The sequence below is a fragment of the Caretta caretta genome, chromosome 2 (assembly GCF_965140235.1).
Source record: "Caretta caretta isolate rCarCar2 chromosome 2, rCarCar1.hap1, whole genome shotgun sequence".
Lineage (NCBI taxonomy): Eukaryota > Metazoa > Chordata > Testudines > Cheloniidae > Caretta > Caretta caretta.
Window position 1 is genome coordinate 192,314,709 of NC_134207.1, and position 22,563 is coordinate 192,337,271.

Consider the following 22,563-nt stretch of genomic DNA (forward strand, 5'->3'; position numbering starts at 1 on the left):
ATGAACCCACTGAAAGGAACCAGGGATGACACCTTATGACTCAGCAAGGCATATAAGGGCATGCCTATGGACAGAACTCTAACGTTTTTCCATGCCATGTGCTGGACAGCTTGTGTTTGAAACAAAACTAGTACAAGCCACATGGCAAAAGAAATTTAAAAGGCAGCTGGCTGCATCATCATCTCCTCCATTTTGTCTTCAATCCTACTTCTGGCCTCTGCAGTAACTTTTCTAAAACTGAGGCTCTGAACAAAGGACCGAATGACCCATCCAAGCTGTTGATGTGTTCCAGAGGGAATTTCGAGGCAGCAAACTTACTAATACTGCTAAGAACCTGATATTTGGACTTTGAAGTCTCTGTATGTATTTGATTGCTTCACCATTTTACAACAATTCTTCTTGTTCTCTCTTTTTTCTTCAGAATAAACCTTTAGTTTGACACACTAAAAAGACTACCATGCTGCCAGCCATTTTGGGTAAGATCCAAACCTATACTCATCTGGTAACGTGGCTGGTCCTTTGGGGTCAGAGGAACATTTTGTATAGGTGAGCAGAGTTTTAAAATAACTCACTGGACTGGACCTAGGTGCTGACTGGGAGCCAGAGAACTGGAATGCAATAAAGGGGGCTGTGTGATTTCTTTTTTTTTTGCTTCTTGATAACCGGTGGGGGAGGATCAGAAGCACAGTTTGTGACTGGTTGGTGAGTTTACTTCAGTGTTAACCACCAGTCTTTGGGAGAACCTGCTCTCCTTTTTGCAGCCTGCCCTGACCTTGGCATTTCCAGTGAGGGCTGCCTTAGGCACCATGGGTCACAGTAAGTTTTTACAATCTTACTGCAGAAAGCAAACGCAAATCCCTAAGCCCTGAATTAAACACAAAGATAATTTGCAGTGTGATGAATCCAAGAATCACTTAGCATTGGATTTTATTCTCTTGGGAGTCAACAAAACTACTTCTGGGTAAAGACCACAGGATCGAGCCTTTAAACAGCATCAGACTCATACCAAAGATCTTCAAACTTAAGGATACTTACACTGAAAGATGAATTAAGACAACGTGTCTATATGAAGGTCAGGGCGTACCTTTTCTCTTCTCCCTCCTCCTTTAATGCACTTTTATCTCACCTGATTTGTAGTCAAATCAACACAAAAGTTTTTCAGAAAATAAGTGCATTAGTACTGTACCTTTTTACCAGGTATTCCTTGGTATCCCTGAAAAGAATGACAACAAATATTTGTTTGAATGAGGTAAACAAAAAATAAATGCAAAGACATTTTGCGGAGTTAAAATAATGTTATCAGTAGATTCTTACTTTAGGACCTTTACTACCATCACATCCCTTATTCCCTTGCTCTCCCATTGGTCCAGGCAGTCCTCTTGAACCCTGAAAGAGAGAAAATGAAAAACACATCTTAGTATATCCTGCCTAGGAAATGAAATATGAAGTTTGTAAGGAGAGTGATCATGTGTTTGACCAGGGGCGACTATATTCATGAGATGATGTAATACTAGAAAGGGAGCATGTATGTTAAGGAATATGGTAAATCTCTGAGAAAGCCCCGCATAAGCTAGATGTTTCAGAAGCCTGAGCAGACTTAGATTGAGCTAAGTGCTTGTGCAGTTAAAACCGCTGTAGTTTCTCTCTGGAGTGCTTACGAAAAACATTACAAGCTTCTGATATAGATATACATGTATTTACACTTGGTATGAAACTGTAATATAATCACTTACATAATGAAAAAGAAAGTACTGAATTGAAAAAGCAAATTGACAATTAATGTTGCTCACCTCCACTATAGATAGCGGTGGGGCACTTTCCTTCATTCTGCTCTTAATACTACTCTACTTAGAGAGTTCCTGCTTGCGGGGGAGGGGAAGAGGGCCAGAGGAGGAAGAGGGTGTTGCTGCAATGAAGACCTAGGCCCAGTGGGCAAAAAAGCATGGAGTGATCATTTTTCTTCAGTGAGCACAGTCCAAAGGCCAAATTCTGCTCTCAGTTACACAGAAGTGTGGTGCGGTGCGGAAGCCATGCTGGCTCTACACCCTCGTGGGACTCTCCCACACTCCCCCAGAATGGGAGAAGAGGGCAGAGTATACTCCCTTTGCACCACCTGAGCAGTGCAAAGCAAGTGGGGCGGTGAATCTGCTCCATAGTATCGTGACCCCAAATTAGACATTAAATACATTCTAACTCGCCTCTTATCACGTGCTACAATAGTTTCTCTGGTGTACTTCTCATGCAGTTCTACTTGTCAGACCACATTCATGCACTGTGCTGGTATTTTCCATCTTAGTGCACCCATGCACTTTCCGCTACAAGCAGTAACCCAGGAGCCACACCATTAACAGGTATGGTTTAAGGGAGTGGAAAATAGGACGGATTATATTTGTGCTTATCTGTTGTGTTTCTTAATCTGAAACAAATAGTTAAAATTGAAAATACTGTTTCTTTTTATTGGGCCTGAATCACCACTACGTTACTCAGTTTTATGCCCATGTAACTCCATGGGTTACACACTGGAGTAATCCAATAATGAATCAAGCCATGTATATAGAAAAACAGAAGGCATGAAACCCAATTAGAAATGGAGTGGTGCCCATTAGAAGAAAATGTTTCCTAGTGTCTTTCTTGTGCCATGTGCTCTGTCTCAGCAGCTTGCAGACATCAAAGATTACATAACTGCATACTATGGGTCCAATAGTGACTGCATCAGCATCCACTTGCTTACCTACTTTGCATACTATTGGGGATATTATTTTCACACACAGCTAGATAAGTTCCTAACTAAATAGGCACCTATAAAGGAATGCGTTACCTAGGGAGGTGGTAGAATCTCCTTCCTTAGAGGTTTTTAAGGTCAGGCTTGACAAAGCCCTGGCTGGGATGATTTAACTGGGAATTGGTCCTGCTTCGAGCAGGGGGTTGGACTAGATGACCTTCTGGGGTCCCTTCCAACCCTGATATTCTATGATTCTATGAATGCATGTGCACCAGTTTGTACACATACTTTGCATGTAAGTATTTAGTTCACATGCAAATACTTGCCTACTTACTTGCTGAAAATTAGGTTTTTCTCTTTTCCCTTTGCTTACTGAATCTTTGAAAAATAGGTCTGGAAGGTACCTTGAGAAGTCATGAAGTCCAGCCCCTGCACTGAGGCAGGAACCAAGGGAGGGAGGAATTATTTTAATTTCTAAATATTCTGAAAAAATATAAGCCTTGAATTCTCATGTAGACCAACAGGATTTTAATCAAGAATTTATATAAAAGTTTCTCCAAGAGATCCCCAAGTTTTTAGAAATTTGAAAGAGAAGGAACTATACATTACCTACAATTCTAGAGTATTAAATATTGACAAAGTGCTGAATCTTGACAGTTTTTTAAAAAAGATATGCCAATTTTATTTTAATCAGAATGATTTCTTTGGTATCAAGATTAGGAAATCCCCCCTTCCCCATCAGGTTATTACATTTTTTTAAAATACGGACCCCAAAAAAAGTCTTTATGGGCACTTAGTTTTGAAGTATTTTTTCTTAGTAAAATGTAGTCAAATGTTATAACTTACCGGCTCTCCCTCTTCTCCTAAGTGTCCTCGACTGCCTTCTATACCTTTAGATCCCTGAAATTCAGACAGTAAAAGTGAAGATTAATACTAAAATTCTCTTTACTTTAAAAGGTGAAACTATTAAGGATTGTCCTGATGGGTTACTTTATTTAGGAACGGCTAAAAGTTTGCAAAAGGCAGTTTTATTCTGTACATTGCAAACTTCATTCCTTTGTTGATTGTGTCTTCAAAGCACTCTTTAAAAAAAAAAAACAAAAACCAAATACTGGAGAAATGGGTTCAGCAAAGCAGGATAAATGGATAACCTGCAGGGAGAAATCATTTTAATTTCTTAATATCAGCTTTTTAGGACATAGGTTCTCAAACTGTGGTCCGCAGACCACCAGTTGTCCGCGAGCTCCATTCAGGTGATCTGCGGATAATTCCCTCTAAGGTGCGCGCCTGGGCGGCCACACACAAGAGAATGAAGGGCCACCCACCTAATTAGTGGCACTGCGCAAGTGTGGCTCCACTAATTAGGTGCCTGGGGGGGGTGAGGGGGGAATAGCAGGTAGGTGGGAGGAGGCAGTAGGGTGAGAAGAGGGGTAGGGGGAATTTGGGATGTGCAGATCTGTGGTGGCCAGAGAAAGGCGACTTTCTCCAACTCAGGGGCTGTCGCAGCAAGGGAAGACCCCCCCCTTCCCAGCCCCAACTTGGGGGCTGTCGCAGCAAGGGAAGACCCCCCCCCTTCCCAGCCCCAACTTGGGGGCTGTCGCAGCAAGGGAAGACCCCACCACCTTCCCAGCCCCAACTTGGGGGCTGCCATGGCGAAGGAGAGAGGGCACATCAATTGCATTAGAAAGGTAAGACTACTGATATTAAAATATGAGTTGTGTGCATTTGTAGAACAAAAAACTATAATTAAGATTTTTTTAAATATAGAGCTTTTATCCAAAGTGCTTTACAATAGTTAGCTAACAAACAACATTTGGGAAGATCATTAAATGGTCCGCTGAGACCCCCAGCAATTTTCAAGTGGTCCACACAAAAAAAAATTTGAGAACCACTGTTTTTGGAATAATAAAAGCAGCATCTAAGTCACCTAAAAGAATATTAAACATTAACAAAGTGTGGAAACTGGACTTTTTTTTTTTAAAATGACAAATTTTTAAAAATTCAAATAAAGCAACAGTTGAAAAATCACTATCTTCTTTAGGCTTTACAACTGGGTTGATTTTATACAGCTAGACTTACCAGAGCAGGGGTGGGCAAACTTGACCCAAGGGCCACATTGGGAAATAGAAATTGTATGGCGGGCCACAAATGTTCACAAAATTGTGGTTGGGGGCGGGCTCTGGGGTGGGGCTGGGGATGAGAGGTTCGGGATGTAGGAGGGTGCTCTGGGCTGGGACTGAGGGGTTTGGAGAGCGAGAAGGGGATCATGGCTGGGGCAGGGGTGTGATGAGAGGCTCAAGTGGCTCCCAGAAGCAGCGGCATGTCCCTTTTCCGGCTCCTATGCGGAGGTGCGACCAAGCTGCTCTGCAGGCTGCCCTAGCCGCAGGCACCATCTCTGCATCTCCCATTGGAGCATGTAAGGGTCGGAGCGGGGCCATGTTGCGGCTTCCGGGAGCCACATGGTGTGGCCCCCACCCCAGCGCCCTGGCTGGAGTGGGGCTGAGCCGCATGGTGCGGCTCACAGACCAGATTAAAATGGCTGGCAGGCTGGATCCAGCCCGCAGGCCATAGTTTGCCCACCCCTGTACTAGAGTATATTTTTTCAGCATGGTTTTGCCAGTCAGTAGTATATCCGGTCTATTTATGCTGTGAGTATTTTGTGTTTGTTCATTGCAGATTCCCCCCCCCCCCCCCCAGGAGCCAATTCAACTTTGGAATTATTTTTTTAAAAATAGATCTCATGTTGTTTGGCCTACCTAGCTACTGCCTCTCAGGGAGGTAGGCTGCCTACACCGACGGGACAATCCCTCGTCAGAGTAGGGAGCGTCTATACTGGAGCACTACAGCGGCACAGCTGCAGGATTTTAAGTGTAGACAAGCCCTGAGAATAGATACAGGCAAAGGCAATAAAAGTCTTCCTATAAAGCTCCAACCCTTGAATTTTCCTGGACTTGGCTGGCCCCCGTATAATTACAATCCAAATGAAAGGTCACAAAAATTTTCTTACTTTATTTCCTTGTTTCCCTCGGAGTCCCATTCCACCTTCCTCCCCAATGCACTTGCAAAAAACAGCGCAGCACGTCCTTTCAGCAACGTTAGTCTCAGAAAAGAGGAAGAAACTACATGTGAAACTTAATTTTTCATTCATACGTCCTTGATCCTGAGCACATTTAAGACATTGAGAGTTTTGCATTTAATTCAGGAGGAGCATGATTGTGCCTTACATTCTACAGGCTAGATTCTCAGCTGTGGCTAAGCAGCACTCCGGGCAGCAGGCCTTTGCAGCACCCTGATCCTATCTGGCAACCAGGGCTGGTTCCAGGCTAAATTAGAGCAGCCTCTACTCTTCCCCTTCCTCCCCCCCCCAGCCGCACTCCTTGCACCAACAGCTGCCAAGCTAAGTGGGCTGCTCCAGTACCATGAGAAGATTCTCTTACACAGTGGGAAAAGTCAGCTGGCTGAGCAAGTTGACTCTAGGCCTGTCAGCGTTGGCACAAAGCAGCCCGAGCATACCAGAGAATCTTGCCCTCTGACTATTACTAATTGTATTCAGTTGTGAGCCTTATTTAGTTCTTTAAGAAAATGACTAGGGCCTTAATCAAAACTCTAACTAGACACACTGGAGCTTCTCTGAATGACTTACCACATACTTGGACACTGCTTTGGCAATATTTCTCATGCCAATAGTTAATTGAGTCATGTATTCAAATCCTTTTCCAAACTCAATGTACTGAAGCTCATCAAATTTAGAGGCTCCTTCCAGAACAACAGTTATCAGTGCATCCAATCCTATTTAAAACATTGACCATAAATGAGCAAAAACAAACAAAACATTTATCCAAATGAATATTGTAGACAATTATTTAGTTGATAGGATCCTTGCGTGTATGAATTCAGATTATTATTATTATTATTATAAGGGTAAAACAAAGATTATAGATTAGAGAATGAAAGTCATGATTTATCTTCACATTTTATTTTTAAGAGTCCATAATTAATTTATAAAAAATAAATGGGCCAGTGGCAATCTGGAATCACTAGCAACCATGGAATGAATTCTGTGTGTGAAGTTTGAGCATCAAAGAACATGTGACCACTGTGGCTGTCAGCACAATTATTTCCAGAATATTTTGTCCTTTCACCTGAAACCAAGTTTTTAATTTTCAAAATAATACTGCCTTGTACTAAAATTGAGTTTAAAGCTGAAGAGAAAAAACACACACTGGGCTAGATCATCAGCTGAGGTAAATCCAAAAATGGAATAAAATAGATTGAAAAATATCCTAGTATCATGGCCAGAATTTTCAAAAGAGCTCAGCTCCCACATTTAGGACTAGATTTAAAAAACAAAAAAACAAAAAAACCCACCACTTCAGCTCCCATATATACACACCAAAATAAGAGGCCAGATTTTCACTAAAGCTCAGCACATTGGGTACATGTGAGCACTTTCGAGAATCAAGCCATCAGCACCACAGTCCGAGGCACTGCATGCTCAGCCCTTTTGAAAATCTGTTCCCAGTGAAAGGTGCTGAGCAAATCTGGTGCTTTTCCTATATTTATTTCATGACCTTGTACCACTTGTTGATGATTGTGGGTTATCACACCACATCATCATGCATGGAAGCTTCATGACAAAGCAAACAAAAAGCAATGTTAGAGAGAGCCACTAATTCAGAGTGCTATGTCCTATCTCCATATCCTGGCTGCTAAAAGGGAAGGCATTATTTTTTCTTCTGTCCCTTTTTCACCTGCCTTTCTTCAGCTAAAGAGCTTTGGGTTGAGTAACACTCTTACAGACCCTCTCAAAGTAATTTAATTTAAATATTTGTCCGCTTTAAGATACCTTTTTTTCTGAGTTCTTCTGACTTTTGTTCAAGTTCTTCTACATCTTCATCCAAACCATCTGAAAACACAAGTAAAACCTAAAGAGAGAGAGAAAATCACAGGAAGTCAAAAGCAGAATTAAAACAAAAGAACTTATTTTTGGTCCAAAGTCTTGGTGTAAGGGACTAGGTTACCTTCTTTCTATTTTGATCATCAGCTTTGCTTGGAAATGTTTTCCAGAGTGACTCCAGGAAGTTGCCATTGAGATGAGATGGTTGGTCAATCATGATATTTCTCAGGTTGTTCAGTATTTTCTCACTGTCAAATTGGAACTTTGAAGACACGGGTGTAACTGTGTTGTTCAGGTAAACAGCCACACTGCTCTGTGTCTTTGTCCCTACATTGCAACTCAGACTGCTTAGGGATGTGAGAGCTTTTAGAATGTCAGGAAGATATGCTTTCAGCTGGTACTGTCCATGGAATAAATGGTCACCTCTCTTTTGTGAGGAGATGTCAAATCCCATAACAATATCCACAAAACAAGCTATAGTGGAGAAGAAAACAAAATATCACAATTTAATGCACAAACAAATTTAGGTGGAGGAATAGAGAAAAAGAGGGGGACAGAGTTTAAGCTAAAGAATCATGGTAATTGTAGAATTCAGTCAGATACGGACAGGAAAACAAGACAACAGTTGGTGGATAGAATATGTATAGAGAGGTCCTTAATGTCTTTAATCCAGATCAGAGCCAAATTCACCCTGAATTCATCTTTTACACCAGCAGAATTATTTCAGGGATGAACTTGCCTCGATATATGTACTTCTGCTGAAAAGAAAAGGGAGACACTTTCAAACATAGCAATTGTAATTAACTTAAAAAGTATTTTTAAGTTCAATTATTTTTTCATCTGAACCATTTAACAAATTTTACTCTTATTGAGGTCAATGTGAATTTTGTTGTTTACTTCAATGGGAGCAGAACTAGTCCAATTTCATGTTAGTCCCCATCCCCAACAATAGTTAAACAGACTGAAACTTTTTTTTTTTTTTTAATAGTGCACTGTGTTGGAAGATGCTTTAAGAGTTAACGATGCTGTACTAATAGTCTGTTCAATACACCTAGAAGTCATACTGACAATTCTGTCTCACATGTAGGTCAATACTAACACAAAGGGTGGAACACCTTAAATCAAGATGATTTAAAATGACAACTTAAAAAAAATTGATTTAAGTTAGGTTAAGCCTTTATAAAATTAATTTGAAATTTTGTGCTATTGCATCTTTAGAATAAAATTTATAATGTACTTGATTGTAAGTGCTGCTTTTTTAAATGCCAGTGGTGGTGGGGTATCTTATTTGAGTTTTACAAAACTGCTATAGGCAAAAGAAAAGTACTAAAAATTAAAACCCTGATTGTGCAGGCATTTAAGAAGTATCTAACTTTACTCATATGAATAGACAATGAGGCTATGCTTTTAAATTTAAATAGATGCATGAGCGCTTGTATTTTTATGAAACATGTCTTAGTGACAGTATCACTTCAGAGCAAAACAGCTTCTGTGTTAACACTAAGAAGTTATTTAGACTTTCAGTACATTAACAGTTATTATGAACTTTTATTTATACAAATGGGCAATTTTTTAAAAAAATATATCTTAAAGTTAATTACCTAAATATGAGCTTAAGGATCAAAGAAATTTTCAAGACCACATAAAGACCACAAGTCCTAGGGGCTCCCAACTGCAACTGCTGATGGAGGAGTACAGCCTGGTCAAAGCATTTCAGTTTCTTGACTTATGGAAGTTCAGTATATCCAAGATTGTGTTGGTTGTAAATATAGCTCACCTATTTTGTGTCGAGTTTGTGTTGTTCTCACAGTAAGGGTTAATGGAGAACTGGAATTATTTTCTGCATAAATGAGTATTTTAAGAGTGAAATCTCTCAATTGAAAAAAAGTCTGTGTAAAACCTCAAATTCCAACAGTTAGGAAACTAATTGGAGAAATAAGTATAAAACATCCACTTTAGCAATTTAAACCTATGAAGTAGGAAGAAAGTAAAGAATTTGCAATGTGTAAATAAAATATATGATTCAGTCTAAAAGGTTAAAATCAAATATTCAAATTTAGATTCTTTAATAATACAATATGGTATGCCTGCACCTTATGAACAAATCACTTATTTCTTTTGCCACCAATTACATCTTTCTATGTTCTTGCTACTGCCAATGCTACTACATGACAGGGTTAGAGCAGCTGCACCCCCACACCAGAGAAAGAGGGCAAAGGCATACAGGGAAAAGGAAGCAAGTGATACTCTTTCCCAATCTGGAGATTTGTTTTCATTAGTCTCAAGCTCTAGGACCAGGCTCTAGTGAAAGAAAAGGAGAGAGCAGCTCAGTGCTCGGTCAATGGCTGTGAGGGCAGAGAAAGTGCCAGCCCAAAGAGGAGGTGAAGAGTAAAATATCAGGCAAGGCAAAGAAAAATAAACTCCTTTCTTCAATGGGAAAGTAAAAAGGAGGCTCCTCTGAGCCAATGAATTGCAGGCTGAAAATCAGAATAGCTGTAGCAAGGAGATCCAGATACCCTAGAAGCAAAGGGAAGACGCACAGGGGTTGGAGGGGGGGAGGGGGGGACACGTTGACATAAAGGCATATAAGCTGAAGGAAAGTGATTGTAAAGGATCAGAAGCTCTGTTTTCAAGGCAGTGGAGGTTAGTTGGCCAGATTCTGCCTTCTGCCAAGATCTGCTTAGTACAAGAAAGGAGGACTGGCCACCAGGGAGTTTGTTACGACTTATTAGCATGGCTCTGTCCCAGCATGCTTTGACTCAGCCCAAAGGTGGATTTCTATTGGCTGGGCATAGCAAGGAGCCTGCAGTCAACTTGATGGCATTCCTCTGTCTGTTTGGATGAAATACAATAACTTTTGAAGAGGCATCTGCTAAGAAGGCAGCTTCAACCAAGTCTGTAATTACTTATCTCTCAGACAAAGAAAAAAGAATGGTGAGGGGAGAAGAGGAAGCTGGGGGGGCGGGATCCTGCCAGGAGGATCGGGTTGCAGTGAATCCCTGAAATAAAGGGGGATGGGAGAGAAGCAAGGAGCTTGACCTACGGAAGCTATAAAGTGTGCGACCCCCTAGTTTATTTTGAAAGTAGGAGCAAAACAGGAGTATGTAAACAAAGCATTTTCCCTGCATGTTCCAACCAGTAATTTTGGGCCAGAGTAATTTATAAATGCTGTAGCTAGAAAACTCAATCCTGGCTTTTATTAGTCCTCAGTGATGGTCAAAAATAATACAAGTTTGAAGAAAAATAGCTCTAGAAGTGGGACAGATATAAGAAGTCAGGATTGAAATCTGAATTTCCCCCTTATTCATTTATACTTACTTGTAGGAACAACAGGTTTACATAGGTCATCAACTAGTCGTTTTTTAATAATCTTCAGCTCTTTGAAATCATGAACAGTGTACTTCCTTTCTGAGACGCCAGCTATTTGCATGAGCTGTGAGTGATCAATATCCCCAACTCCTATAGCATATACATGAACACCTTCCCTTCTCAGATATTCTGCTGGTTCAGCAACATCATCAAACGACTTCCCGTCAGTGACTACCAGCAAAACTGGCTGGACATTTCTTGTTACTCTTCTGCTGCGTGCTGGTGCAAAGAATTCCTTCACCTTCCTAAGTGCAGCTCCAATTAAAGTGCGAGTTCCTGTCATCTGTTTAATGTTCTGAATTTGAATGTTCAGTTCTGATTTGCTCTGAAAAGCACCCAGGCTGAATTCTCTTTTATACCCATCACTGTACTGGGCAATGCCAATTTCAACATTGTGCTCATAATCAATCTGATCTATTATATCTTTCAAGAAATTCTTCATCCTGGTGAAGTCATTTGGTTGTATACTATTGGAACCATCAATCAAGAAAACAAGGTCTGCTTGAATTTCACACTCTGAAATGGAAAAAAAAAAAGGGAAAATTAGCTTATTATTTATATAGTGCTCATAATGTGCTGGGCTCTTCACAGATAAATAAACGACAGGATCCCTGCCCTCAAAAGAGTTTTCAGTCTAAACAGAGACAAGACAAAACAAGTGCAGACAAACACAAAGGAAGTGGGGAAGGTGAGAGCAGGACAAGGCTTACAAGTACAAGACTGTGTGATTACTTCAGTGGTTCTGCACACATCTTGTTGATTCACTTTATGTGTATTTTTATTACATGGAAATAATCACAATCATACTCTGAATCCTATTCGGGTTTTTTTAAAGATCACTTTGGGGAGAGAATGAGCATGAGGGAGTGTAGAGAGGAAGACTGAGGGGAAGAGGAGGAGGAAAGCTCAAAAAAAAAAAAAGAGAAGGAAAGAGGGATAGAGGCTGGCTGACATCCTACAGCAGGATGAGTGTGGTAGTTGAAGAGAGATGGAAGGAGATTAGGACAAACAACAAATCAGTTGGGCAATCAGCAAGTGTAAAGGCAGATCAGAGTTTGTATTTTAGAGGACAAAAATTCTGATAACATGAGGACATGGATTGGGGGTGAGTGAAGGTACTTCCCACCTGTTCCCTGCTCTGCTGCTGGCAGAATGAGAAAAGTTTCTGGAGCTGGGGCTTTAAGAACACTCCAAAGCTCCTCCTGCTGTTTTTCTAAGTGGTCAGGGAGATGTGGCTGTGAGCCCATATTCCCAGGCATCTCCTGGTTGGATCTGGCATGAGATGGGGATTTCTGTTCCTCACTGATGGGAGCAGAGCTCCATGGGGTGAGGTTTTTGAGACTGGAGCAACAGTGCACTGTTACAGGCTCACACAGAACCTGTGGGGAGGAGCAGAGATTCAGGAGAAGGACACTGCTGAATACAGGAGAGCTTGGAGGAGGTTCCAGAAGCAGAAACCCTCCGAAGTATTTGTAAAGGGACAGGTGTACAAGCATACATAAAAACAGGGCATGTAGGGAACAGGGAAAGCAGTCTGTGCAACAACTGGATGCTAGCATGGAAGGGCCCCCCAAACAAGCCAGTGAACTGCAGACCTTACACATTCCAGCAGGTGTTCTGCTATTGTCCTCAGATAACAGAATGAATTAGAAGAACCTCAACTACTAGGCTTCAGGAGACCCAACCCTTTACTGGACTTTCCCCTTATGGCCAAGTTAACAATGGTCATTGTTGTAACTGACAAAAGCCTTGTCTACACTGGTGGCGGTGTGTAGGATATGTGTAGCTACACACCACGGTGAAAAGCAGGCTGCATCAACACTGTACTGGGTAACTACACCTCAGGGAAAAGGCTCAGGCAACAGGGAGCTGCCAGAGCCTTTCCTCACTGCCTGATGCTTGCTAGAGCCTTTCCTCGCAAGAGGGACACTATACTGCTAAAAATAGTGTCGACAGGGGAGGCACAACTTGGGCACATAGAGAGAATAGGATATATGCCCTAAGATTCTGGCATGTCTTTATTTTCCTAAGCAGAGCCTCTCTGTCTTGTGCTCTTTATACCTGTGGTAGAGAGGCATGTAGTGTATGTACTCTGCACCCCACTGTCAGCGTAGATCTAGGCTAAGGTGTTGTAATAAGAGTATGCATGGACCTTTCCTCCCAGCCGTAGTCAACTATTCGTTCACACAGGCGTGCCTCCGAGTGCTTCCTGGGAGCCCTACAGGACCTAGCCCCTATGGTGCTTGCCTCTGAGGCGCAGTAAAGCTGTCACACTACTGACTATCTAAAGAAGTTTGGTGGACAGCAGCACTCCAGTAGCCCCAGGAGGAGAGGTTGATTACAGTCCACTCTGACCCAGGGCACCGGTCAAATAATACAAACAGCAATTTGTAAATATTCTTGTGACTAAATACATTCACACTGATGGTATCCATGGAATCATGTTATTCATCACTTGCAAATATTCCAACAGCTGCCAGACGAGTGAGAAAGCTGTGGGAGTCACAGGAGTGCCATGAATTTTAATTTGAATGCTCATCTGAAAATCTATACTAGAAATACATTGTTACTTGTTATTCTTTATTCACCTGTAAAAAAAAATTACAATCATCCAATCGGGGAGCAGAAACATCATGTGACTTATGTTGGCCCACTAACAGTGCAAATAATGAACAGAAAATAAGTGAACAGTTAGCAAAAAGCCCATAGGGTCACTGTAGCACAGGCCTGCTCACTGCCCCCTGGGCAATCCCTTACAGCCAGAGATCATTCTGCAGCACCCTCACTCTGTTATCCACCTTCCATGGCCCTTTAGATCTCATAGTTCAGAAGTGGTTCCAAGAATCCCACCAAAGACATCCCATTTATTGAGTCCTCTGACACATACTGGTCCTGTAGGCCCCAGGCAGTTCAAGGTCCCTCTCCAGATTAACACACAAAACACAAACTCACACAGTCTTCATCGCAGCTGGCCTTTACAGTCTCTCTCCTGCTTGTCCAAGGTCTCTCCCAGGTCTCACTGCCTAGAGACCTTCCTCCAACTTCAGCTTTTTTCCCTACTGACCCAGTGCCTTTACAGGAACCTTCTTGCTCCCTCCCTGCAGTCTATAAACCTAATTACAACTTTCTCTCCCACCCCTCTGAAGCTTCCTGCTTTTTTTAATCTGCCAGCTCCTGATTCAACCCAGGTGTGGTTCATCCTGCGGACGGTCAATGTAAAACTGTCTCACGGCCCACCAGTGGATTACCCTGAGAGGCTGCAAGTTGCCCACCACTGGACAAGAGGATGCCACTGTGCAGTTTGCATGGTGTAAGTTTCCTCATAATTGCCACTGCATTTTGATTGCCACTTGCAATTGTCCCCATCTGCCTGTTCTTGCCTATTTCCTCAGCAGAGCTCATCAACCAGGCCAAATCATGTGGTGCTTTTGTGATGTATGTAATTGATTAGACTAGTTGTTGTGGGGATAAGCAAACTGAAACCTGACCTCAGGCCTTTCAAAGTGAAAGGTTAGTGCCCTAATTTTACCCTTAATGAAAGTTCTGAACCTGCACAGACTAACAATATCATCAACTATTTAACCAATGAAAATCCTCAGTTGTAGGATCAAGTAAGGATAAACTTTAAGAAACTTCCCTTTTTCCCTATAGGGTGGCTTTCTAAAGAGAAAAGAATACCATAAGGAAGCTAGATAAACAAATGAAGCTATACACATTGCTTTGAAATTTTAGAGATGTGTCTCCCCATCTTCGCCAATTTTTAAATAAATTGATAAGGAAAGTTTAAACTGTATAGAGTAGTAAAAACAAACACTTACCTGGTTTTGAATCATCACATATTTTTTCTGATATTGCTATAGATGTGTTTTTGAGTCCTTCAAATGTATCCACATAGTAATATTTGTCTTCTGATCCGGCCATGGCCAAAAGCTCATCAGGTTTTGCTCCTTCTATCCCAACAGCATAGATAATAATTCCATTGTCTCTTAATCTCTTGGCTGTGTCACCAAGCTGTGCTTTATCATGCGACTCACCGTCTGTTATCACTATAAGAATCTGTGGAACTCCCTTGCTTTTGCGGCTGCCGTGCTCCTGAGCAAACAGAGCTTCCGAATAGTCAATTGCCTTGGCCGTATACGTTGAACCTCCTTTAGTTAAGTCATTCTGGATAGCCTCAACAATCTCGGATTTTGCTGTGTACTTATTAAGGTAGAAAAACGTTTCCGGTTCATCAGAATATTTTACAGCTCCAAACTGAACTCTATCTGGAGCGACATCAGATTTCTTCACCAAGGCAATCATGAAGTCTTTCATGGTTTGGTATTGCAAGGGACTTATGCTCCCAGATCCATCTATCACAAACACAACATCTAATCTTTCTATCCTTTTGCATTCTGTAAAAGAACAAATGACAAAACAAAAAAACCCAAACAGATAAGTACATACGGACTCTTACTGAATCTCTCTTATTAGTCCCTTTGTATTCAAGCAAAGCTTGTGAATTTGGATCACTTTTTGGAGGCAGCAACACAACTGAACATCCTATGTTAGGCATGTTTTGGGAAAATCCATCAGTGCACAACAGAAGAGCCTAACCACTAATCCTAAAATAACTGATAGTTTCAACTTAATCTAAAATCCAGAGAGACGGGGGGAAGAAATGAATGGTAACACAACAGAATGGGATCAAGCTAGATGATCGTAATGGTCTCTTCCGGCCTTAAAAAAAAAACAAAAAAAAACTATGAATCTGTATTCTATTAGAATACAAGCACCAACTAAAAGCTTGTGTTTTCCCCCCAAAAACATATTTTAAGTTTTTCATTTTTGGAGTTAAGTCAAATTTCTGTGACCCTTGTTCTACAGAGTCATCACACACAGTTTTATGTACTATTTACTAATGGAAATGAGCCAAATTCTGCTGCCATTTGCATCTATGCAACCACACTGAAATGCATGGAGACCCACCAGCATCAATGATAGCAGAATTTATTTTGTGCTTTGGATCTATTGCAATTTTTTTTCTGTGTGTAAGAAAAATGTTCAGTTTGGAGACTGAAGCCCTGCCACCCCTGCACAGCCCCCAAGGCCCTGTGTTGCAGTGACCAAAAAGGGCTGAACGGGACTTTTGTGAAACCCATTAAAACTACTCCTAAACTAAAGATCAGCATTTATGACGAGGAGATGGGAAGTCAATACCTGATTAACAGTTTCGTAAGGAGGACATTGTAGCTCCTAAACATGGAACAGAATTTATACCTTTCAGGGCATAACACAGTGGCAGGTTTGATCTGTTCTCACTTTGCGACAGCAAAAATGTGTTTTTTGCAATTGGATAAGTGAGTGAAAAAGATAACCAGATCTCAGTCCTGTAAGCCCCTGAGATGGAACATGCAATGTGCAAAGAGGAGGGAGATTCCTTGTGCTCTCCCCAGCCCCATTGCACACCCATGTATGGGGCCAGGCATAACCTGGCCCTGGGCTATTCCATTTTTCAGGTTCTTATGCACCAGCAAGCTGTGCAATGCCCCCCCAAAATTAGTAGCATGTGGTACTCACTACCATTTTCATCTATCTTTACACTGTTTTATGCCTCTTTTGCACCTATTTAAATGCTTCCATCAACACATTTTCTTAAAAGCCTTGGCTACATTGGGTTTGAACCGCATCTGGAACCCACATTGAAACTTGTAAATATGGTTCCAAGAAAACTAGTTTCCGGTGCTGTATTGCTGGCAACATGGATAGGGGCCAGACTCTCTGTGTGTGTCTGTGTCTATCAGGTAAATACAACCTATAGAGCCCATTTCTGCCCTCATTTACATGTGTACAATTTCTGTGACTTCAATAGAAGTTGCTCCCTTGTAAATGAGGGCAGAACTAGGCCATTAGTGTAAACAAGAATCAGTCCCCAAGGATGTTTTACACTGCCAGAACACCACAAAAAAGCCTTAGTATAAGGGAGAATCAGATTCTTAGTCTTTTCTTACACACATTAGCATACATGTACTTTTAAAATATTATGAAATTTATATTATTTGTTTGAGAGAATGTAGCATCTTTGAAAGCTAGTAGGACAGACCTCCTGGTACTGTGATCCAAATTCTACCTTCATTTTCTTGCATGCTTCTCATCCCTGTAGGCATCTCCAAGAGAAGATGGCATTGCAAGGAGAAAGCATGCCTGTTTATTTACTTTATTACAATACTCAACTATCTGGACAGAACAAAATTCCTACACAGACTGACATGAGTTATTGAAAACAGCAGTACTTACCCTCATGAGGCCTGCATATTCCAAAGATGATCTCATCTTCTATGTGCTTCAGAATATCAAACTTCTCAACGTAAAAAACCAGCTCAGGCTTCCCACTAATCTCTTCCAGCTGAGTTTTATTTGCATTAAACACCCCAATAGAATAGATAACAACACCTTGATCACGTAGGCCTCTTGCTGGACTTTTTACTTCATCCTGCGCTTCCCCATCTGTTATGAGGATAAGAATCTTTTTGACAGCGGGACGCGCACCTTTGGCAGGCTTGAAATAATCAGCCACAAATGTCAATGCGCTTCCTGTTAGTGTATTTTCCCCTATAAGAGACATTCTATCAATAGCACTGAAAATGTCACTTTTTGAAGAGTATCGGTCAAGCTGGAACTCTTCCTTGTTTGTGCCACTGAACTGGACGGCCCCAACCTGCACTCGGTCTGCGCTGATGTCAGATTTGTTCACCAGTTCTCTCATAAAGTTTTTCATTTTCAAAAAGTTCTCTGGTCCTATGCTTCCAGAACTGTCCACTAGAAACATGATGTCAGCTGTCATTTCTCTGCAGGCTACAGAAGAAAACATTTATATTAGTATAACCCAGGCTGTACATTAAAAATAAGTAAATAGGCTTAACTGGGGCAGGATGGTCTGGGATAGATGGGTGGGTGCTAAGATTTCTGGCTGTGCTGGGTAAATGGGGGAATAATGAGGTAGGTGAATGGATGGGTGGGTGCTGTCTGGAGAATAGCTGGGTCGGGGAGCCTGGGGCCCTCTCTCACATGCTGTTACTGCCCCCTTCTCCGGTTGCTGCCATGCATTAGAATCTACTAAGGAGCAGCTAGAAGTGAGGCAGAGAGGTCACCCAAGTGTCACAGTAGCTTCCAGGAGAATCAACTGCAGAGCTGTCCCTGCAGCCTGACTGGGTGCATGAGGATCCGGATGGGCTGAGCACAGGTGTGACAGGGCTGCTGCTTGTGTGAGTGCCACCCGAGTTGCATGACACTGGACAGCACTGCTATAAGTTTAGTAGGGTTGCTAAGGAGAGGTTTGCTAGGTACATGCATTTACACACACAGGAGAGTTATAGCTTGTGGTTTGTTGCCTGAGCCACTTCCATTTCCGAACAGAAAAAGATTCTGTGGTTCACAAATCAATAGAGGCACAAAAGATTCAGGTGTTTACAGCTGTGTATAAGCATATGGCACTAGCATTCTAATAATGTACCTGTTAATCACAAACACCAACTTGACATAGCTCACTGCTAGAGAATTTAGCTTGCATTTGTGTTCCTCTTACTCTTTGTGTGTGTGGTGGTGGTGGTGGGGTTGAAGGCTATTGAGCATTACAGACTTACAAAGACAATGATCTTAAATGTCATCTTGCCTGACTGCAGACTGATGGTAGGGTTAGTGCTCTGTGGGCACCTGAACAATTCATGACACAGGTATTTACACTGGGACAATAGCAACACAACATGACAAGTTGGAAAACACACTACTTGATGTAGGACTACCCTCTTCAGTTGAAAAGCCATCTTGTTTGTTACAAAGCTGAGGGAAAAAAGGAGGAAGGAGAAGGAGTGCTTTGATGCTCTGATTGAAACCAAATAAAAATACCCTTGCTTTTTTATAGCATATGATGAACATACACATAATGGATTTAAGAAAGAAAGAAAACTGCATTATTTATAATTGGCTTGCGGACAGCCATCTCAGTTCAAAATGTGCCCAAAGTATATTTCTACATTTCAGTTATTCAGGCTGGACTAATATGCTTATGTTTTGAACTTGAAATTGCTTGTTATAGAAGAGAAGCGCTGTGTTCAATTAGCACTCTGAGTTCAAAGGGCAAAATCAAAATTTTCCTTACCTTCTCCAGAACAGATCCCTTGAACAATTTCATTTTTTATGTTTTTCAAAGAGTCAAACTCATGCACAAAGAAAGTCCTGCTCTCTGACCCTGCAATCTCATGTAGCTGTCCTTCATTTGCTTCTTTTACACCAATGGCATAAATATTAACCTTCTCATTCCTCAGGCTCTCAGCAGGCTCCTTCACACTGTCATGTGACTCCCCATCGGTTAGGACAATGAGGTGACAAGGCACCCTGCCGGCTCTCTGCTCCCTTGCGTTTTTAAACAGTGGCTGCATGAAAGTCAAAGCTTCTCCAATATAGGTATTCCCATATATTTGCCTAATGTTGTCAATGGCAGTCTCTAAATCGTTTGTTTTGCTGTATTCATGAAGTTCAAACTCCAGTCTTTTGACATGTGAGTACTGCACAGCTCCAAAGCGAACTTTATTCGGCCCTATGTTAAACATCTTAACCACTTCCTTCAAAAATTTTTTGATGTCTCCGAAGTCATTAGGATGAATGCTTGTTGAGCCATCAATGAGCACATAAATATCAGCTTCCTCTGTGTCCATACATCCTACATGGAAAAAGAAATTGTATACAGCATTAGTGCGAGAACAAAATTTAAAGAGAGAAGCATTGAGAGAAGCACCAAAGCAGATAGACATGTAATTAGGGCCCAGAGTTAACCAGTATTTATACAATGACACAAACCCAGGTGGAGTTCCACAGCGGCAGAAAATCTGCCAGAGAGTGAGGTGATCATGGCGCAACGTGGCTGCAACCTCAATGTAAAGTAACAATGGCTTAGAAATGCTGGTTATTTATCTTATGATACCTGGAGTTCTTCAGGTTATGTGATCCCTATCTGTACGCCACTCGAGGTGTGTATGCACTCCATGTGCCTAAGACCAGAAGATTTTTCAACAGCAGTGTCTCTTGGTCCACATCAGTGCCCATCATCTCCTTGTGCTCCAAGTCGAGGGCATAAGGGACCACATGGACTGACCACCTCTCCAGTTCATTTTCTACCATGAATAATCCAAGGAAGGGATCAGAAGCAGAGTGGAAGGAGGGTGGGTAGTGGAGACCACAAACCTTGGGACCACAAATCTTGAAGACCGCCAGTTACTGTAAGGTAAGTAACCAGAATTTCTTCTTCAAATGACGGTCCCTATGCGTATTCCATTCAAGGTGGCTCACAAGCAGTACTCAATGGTGCAGGGAACCCTGATGTGTTTGGCAGCGTGATCCTGCAATCTGAAAGGATACATCTGCTGACGAAACTCATTCTAGGGCATAATGCCTAGTAAAAGTATGCATAGAGCTCCATGTTGCCATTCTACAGATCTCCAGAAGGGGAACTCCATGAAGCAAAGCCACTGATGTAACCTGTACACCTTGTGTGGGAGGGGTCACCATCAACTCACAGCTTGATGCAACTTGAAATCCATTTAGAAAATCTCAAACGTATGAAAGGGGAAGCAAAGGAGACAACTAGATTAGGAGATTCCCTGAAGTGTTCTGTCGTCTGCAGGTAGAATGCTCAGGCTCAGACAATCCAGAATGGTGCTCCCTGTCTTTTCTGGTGGCATAATATTTGGGGCGGAAAATAGCTAGCTATATGACCTGATTTAAATGGTATTCAGAGGGAACATTTGGAATGAATATAGGGTGTAACCTCGAAGAAATCTTATCCTTATGGAAGACTGTGTAGGAGGGTCCACCTTAAGGGTCCCAAGTTCACCCACTCTTCTGGCCAACAACTGCAGAGACTGACTGCTTCTGTGCAAAGGCGAGTGGACCTCCCTATTCCTGTTTTTTGATATAGTGTACTGTAGTCATGTTAGATGTGACTTGACAATGTAGGATATGGATGAGTGGCAGGAATCCTTTTCAGCCTTCATGCACTGCCCAGAGTGTCAGGAGGTTGATGTTTAGCTTGGATTCTTCCTGGGTACAAGAGCCTGGAGCCTATCCAAGTGAGCTCCCTAACCCCATTCAGAGGCATCTGTAATTATCTTCTTGGGTGATGAGGGGATGAAGGGAACCCCGCCAGGCACACAGCCTCTGTTTTTCAACCAGTGTGATGACAAAACTCTGGGGCTGGAGCTGTAAAAACTTGCTTGTCCAGGCTGTGTTTGCTTGGACTATAAAAAACTGTCCACAACCATGCCAGCAGACACCAGAAATGCAACCTAAACATTTATGCACATTAATGATGCTGTCTGAAAAAAAAAAAAAGCTATTTACCTTAAAAAAACCAAAAAAACAAAAAAAACCCACACCACACTTGCTAACCCAATGAAAATAAAATAATTTAGGCACCAATCCCATACTGGGTTCTGTTAGCATGGACCCTCCTTTACACCTATGCAGAGTCCCACTGACACCAAGACATAAATTGCTCCACTAGGAGACCGTGATGCAGAATCTTTGCATGAATTCAATAAAACAACATGAACCAGTCAATATGTTAAGAAGATGGGTCTGAGCTACAGTTTGGATCCAGTTTCAGCTACAGAACTGCACTTCCTCAAAGGCTAAAGTTTGGAACTAGATCAAAAGTTCAGGGGGTTTTGGATCCAGTTTTTGGTTCAGGACCATCTCTACTTAAAAATCTTCCACCTAGAGAAAAGATAGAAATACAATTACTGGGAAAGGTTTACCTGTTTTAAGTAGTTCTCTTCTTTCAGTCTGGACATACAGCTTGTCCTGAATTTGATTCAAGAGTTTCTTTTGTAAAGTTCCGGCTTGTTCTGGCAGGTCAGAAAATGCCGTCAGCTTAGTAACATATTGCTGTTGAGGATATGATGCTATCTGGGTTAGCTGGGTGTCGTCAGCATTTTCAATGCCTATGGTGAATACAGTCACACCAGCTCTCCGAAGATCACGAGCTGCCTCACTTACGTTGTCTTCAGAGCGTCTGTGGGTGATCAGAATGGCTATTTGCTCTACTCCTTGGGCCTTTCTGCTTCCAAATTTTACACTGAAGACATTTTTCCTTGTAGCATTAATGGCAGCACCGGTGTTGGCCTTTCCTTCCCTCGGAGAAAAGCCCTTTATTTTCTGCAGAATAGCAGTTTTGTTTGTTTCTTTGCTCAATAAAGATAACAGGTGTGGCTCACTGCTATATGTCACTAGGCCAATCTTTGTACAGTTCTTCTTCACATCAAGAATGGAGATTGTATTTTGCAGGAAATTTTTAATATCTTCAGATTTTGGTTTTGAAACACCCTCATCTACTATGAACACAACGTCAGCAACAGAATTACAAACTGCAGTGGGAAGAGAGGGGGAAAATGACACAATATTAATTGTCTACTTCTTGGCCAATCCATGGAACAGTCTTCTAAAATAGTTTCCCTCATCCAGATTTATCTAGAAACACAGGAATTGCCATACTGATCAAATTAGTAGTCTACCTAACTCCAGCATCCTGTCTCCAGCAGTG

The 22,563-nt window shown here is 41.7% G+C and overlaps 1 protein-coding gene across 1 annotated transcript in view; it reads right to left on the reverse strand.

Annotated features, from left to right (window-relative positions):
• The window catches only part of COL6A6 (collagen type VI alpha 6 chain), an 86,407-nt gene that overhangs the window by 59,645 nt on the left and 4,199 nt on the right, over positions 1-22,563 (reverse strand). The window contains exons 4-15 of the mRNA XM_075125707.1: positions 21,779-22,387; positions 19,126-19,686; positions 17,265-17,822; positions 14,807-15,382; positions 10,938-11,504; positions 7,744-8,093; positions 7,569-7,647; positions 6,366-6,511; positions 5,730-5,822; positions 3,569-3,622; positions 1,315-1,386; positions 1,187-1,213 (exon numbers count right to left, since the gene is read on the reverse strand). Of these exons, the coding sequence (XP_074981808.1) occupies positions 1,187-1,213; positions 1,315-1,386; positions 3,569-3,622; positions 5,730-5,822; positions 6,366-6,511; positions 7,569-7,647; positions 7,744-8,093; positions 10,938-11,504; positions 14,807-15,382; positions 17,265-17,822; positions 19,126-19,686; positions 21,779-22,387 (3,692 nt within the window). The remainder of the gene's footprint in view (positions 1-1,186; positions 1,214-1,314; positions 1,387-3,568; positions 3,623-5,729; positions 5,823-6,365; positions 6,512-7,568; positions 7,648-7,743; positions 8,094-10,937; positions 11,505-14,806; positions 15,383-17,264; positions 17,823-19,125; positions 19,687-21,778; positions 22,388-22,563) is intronic.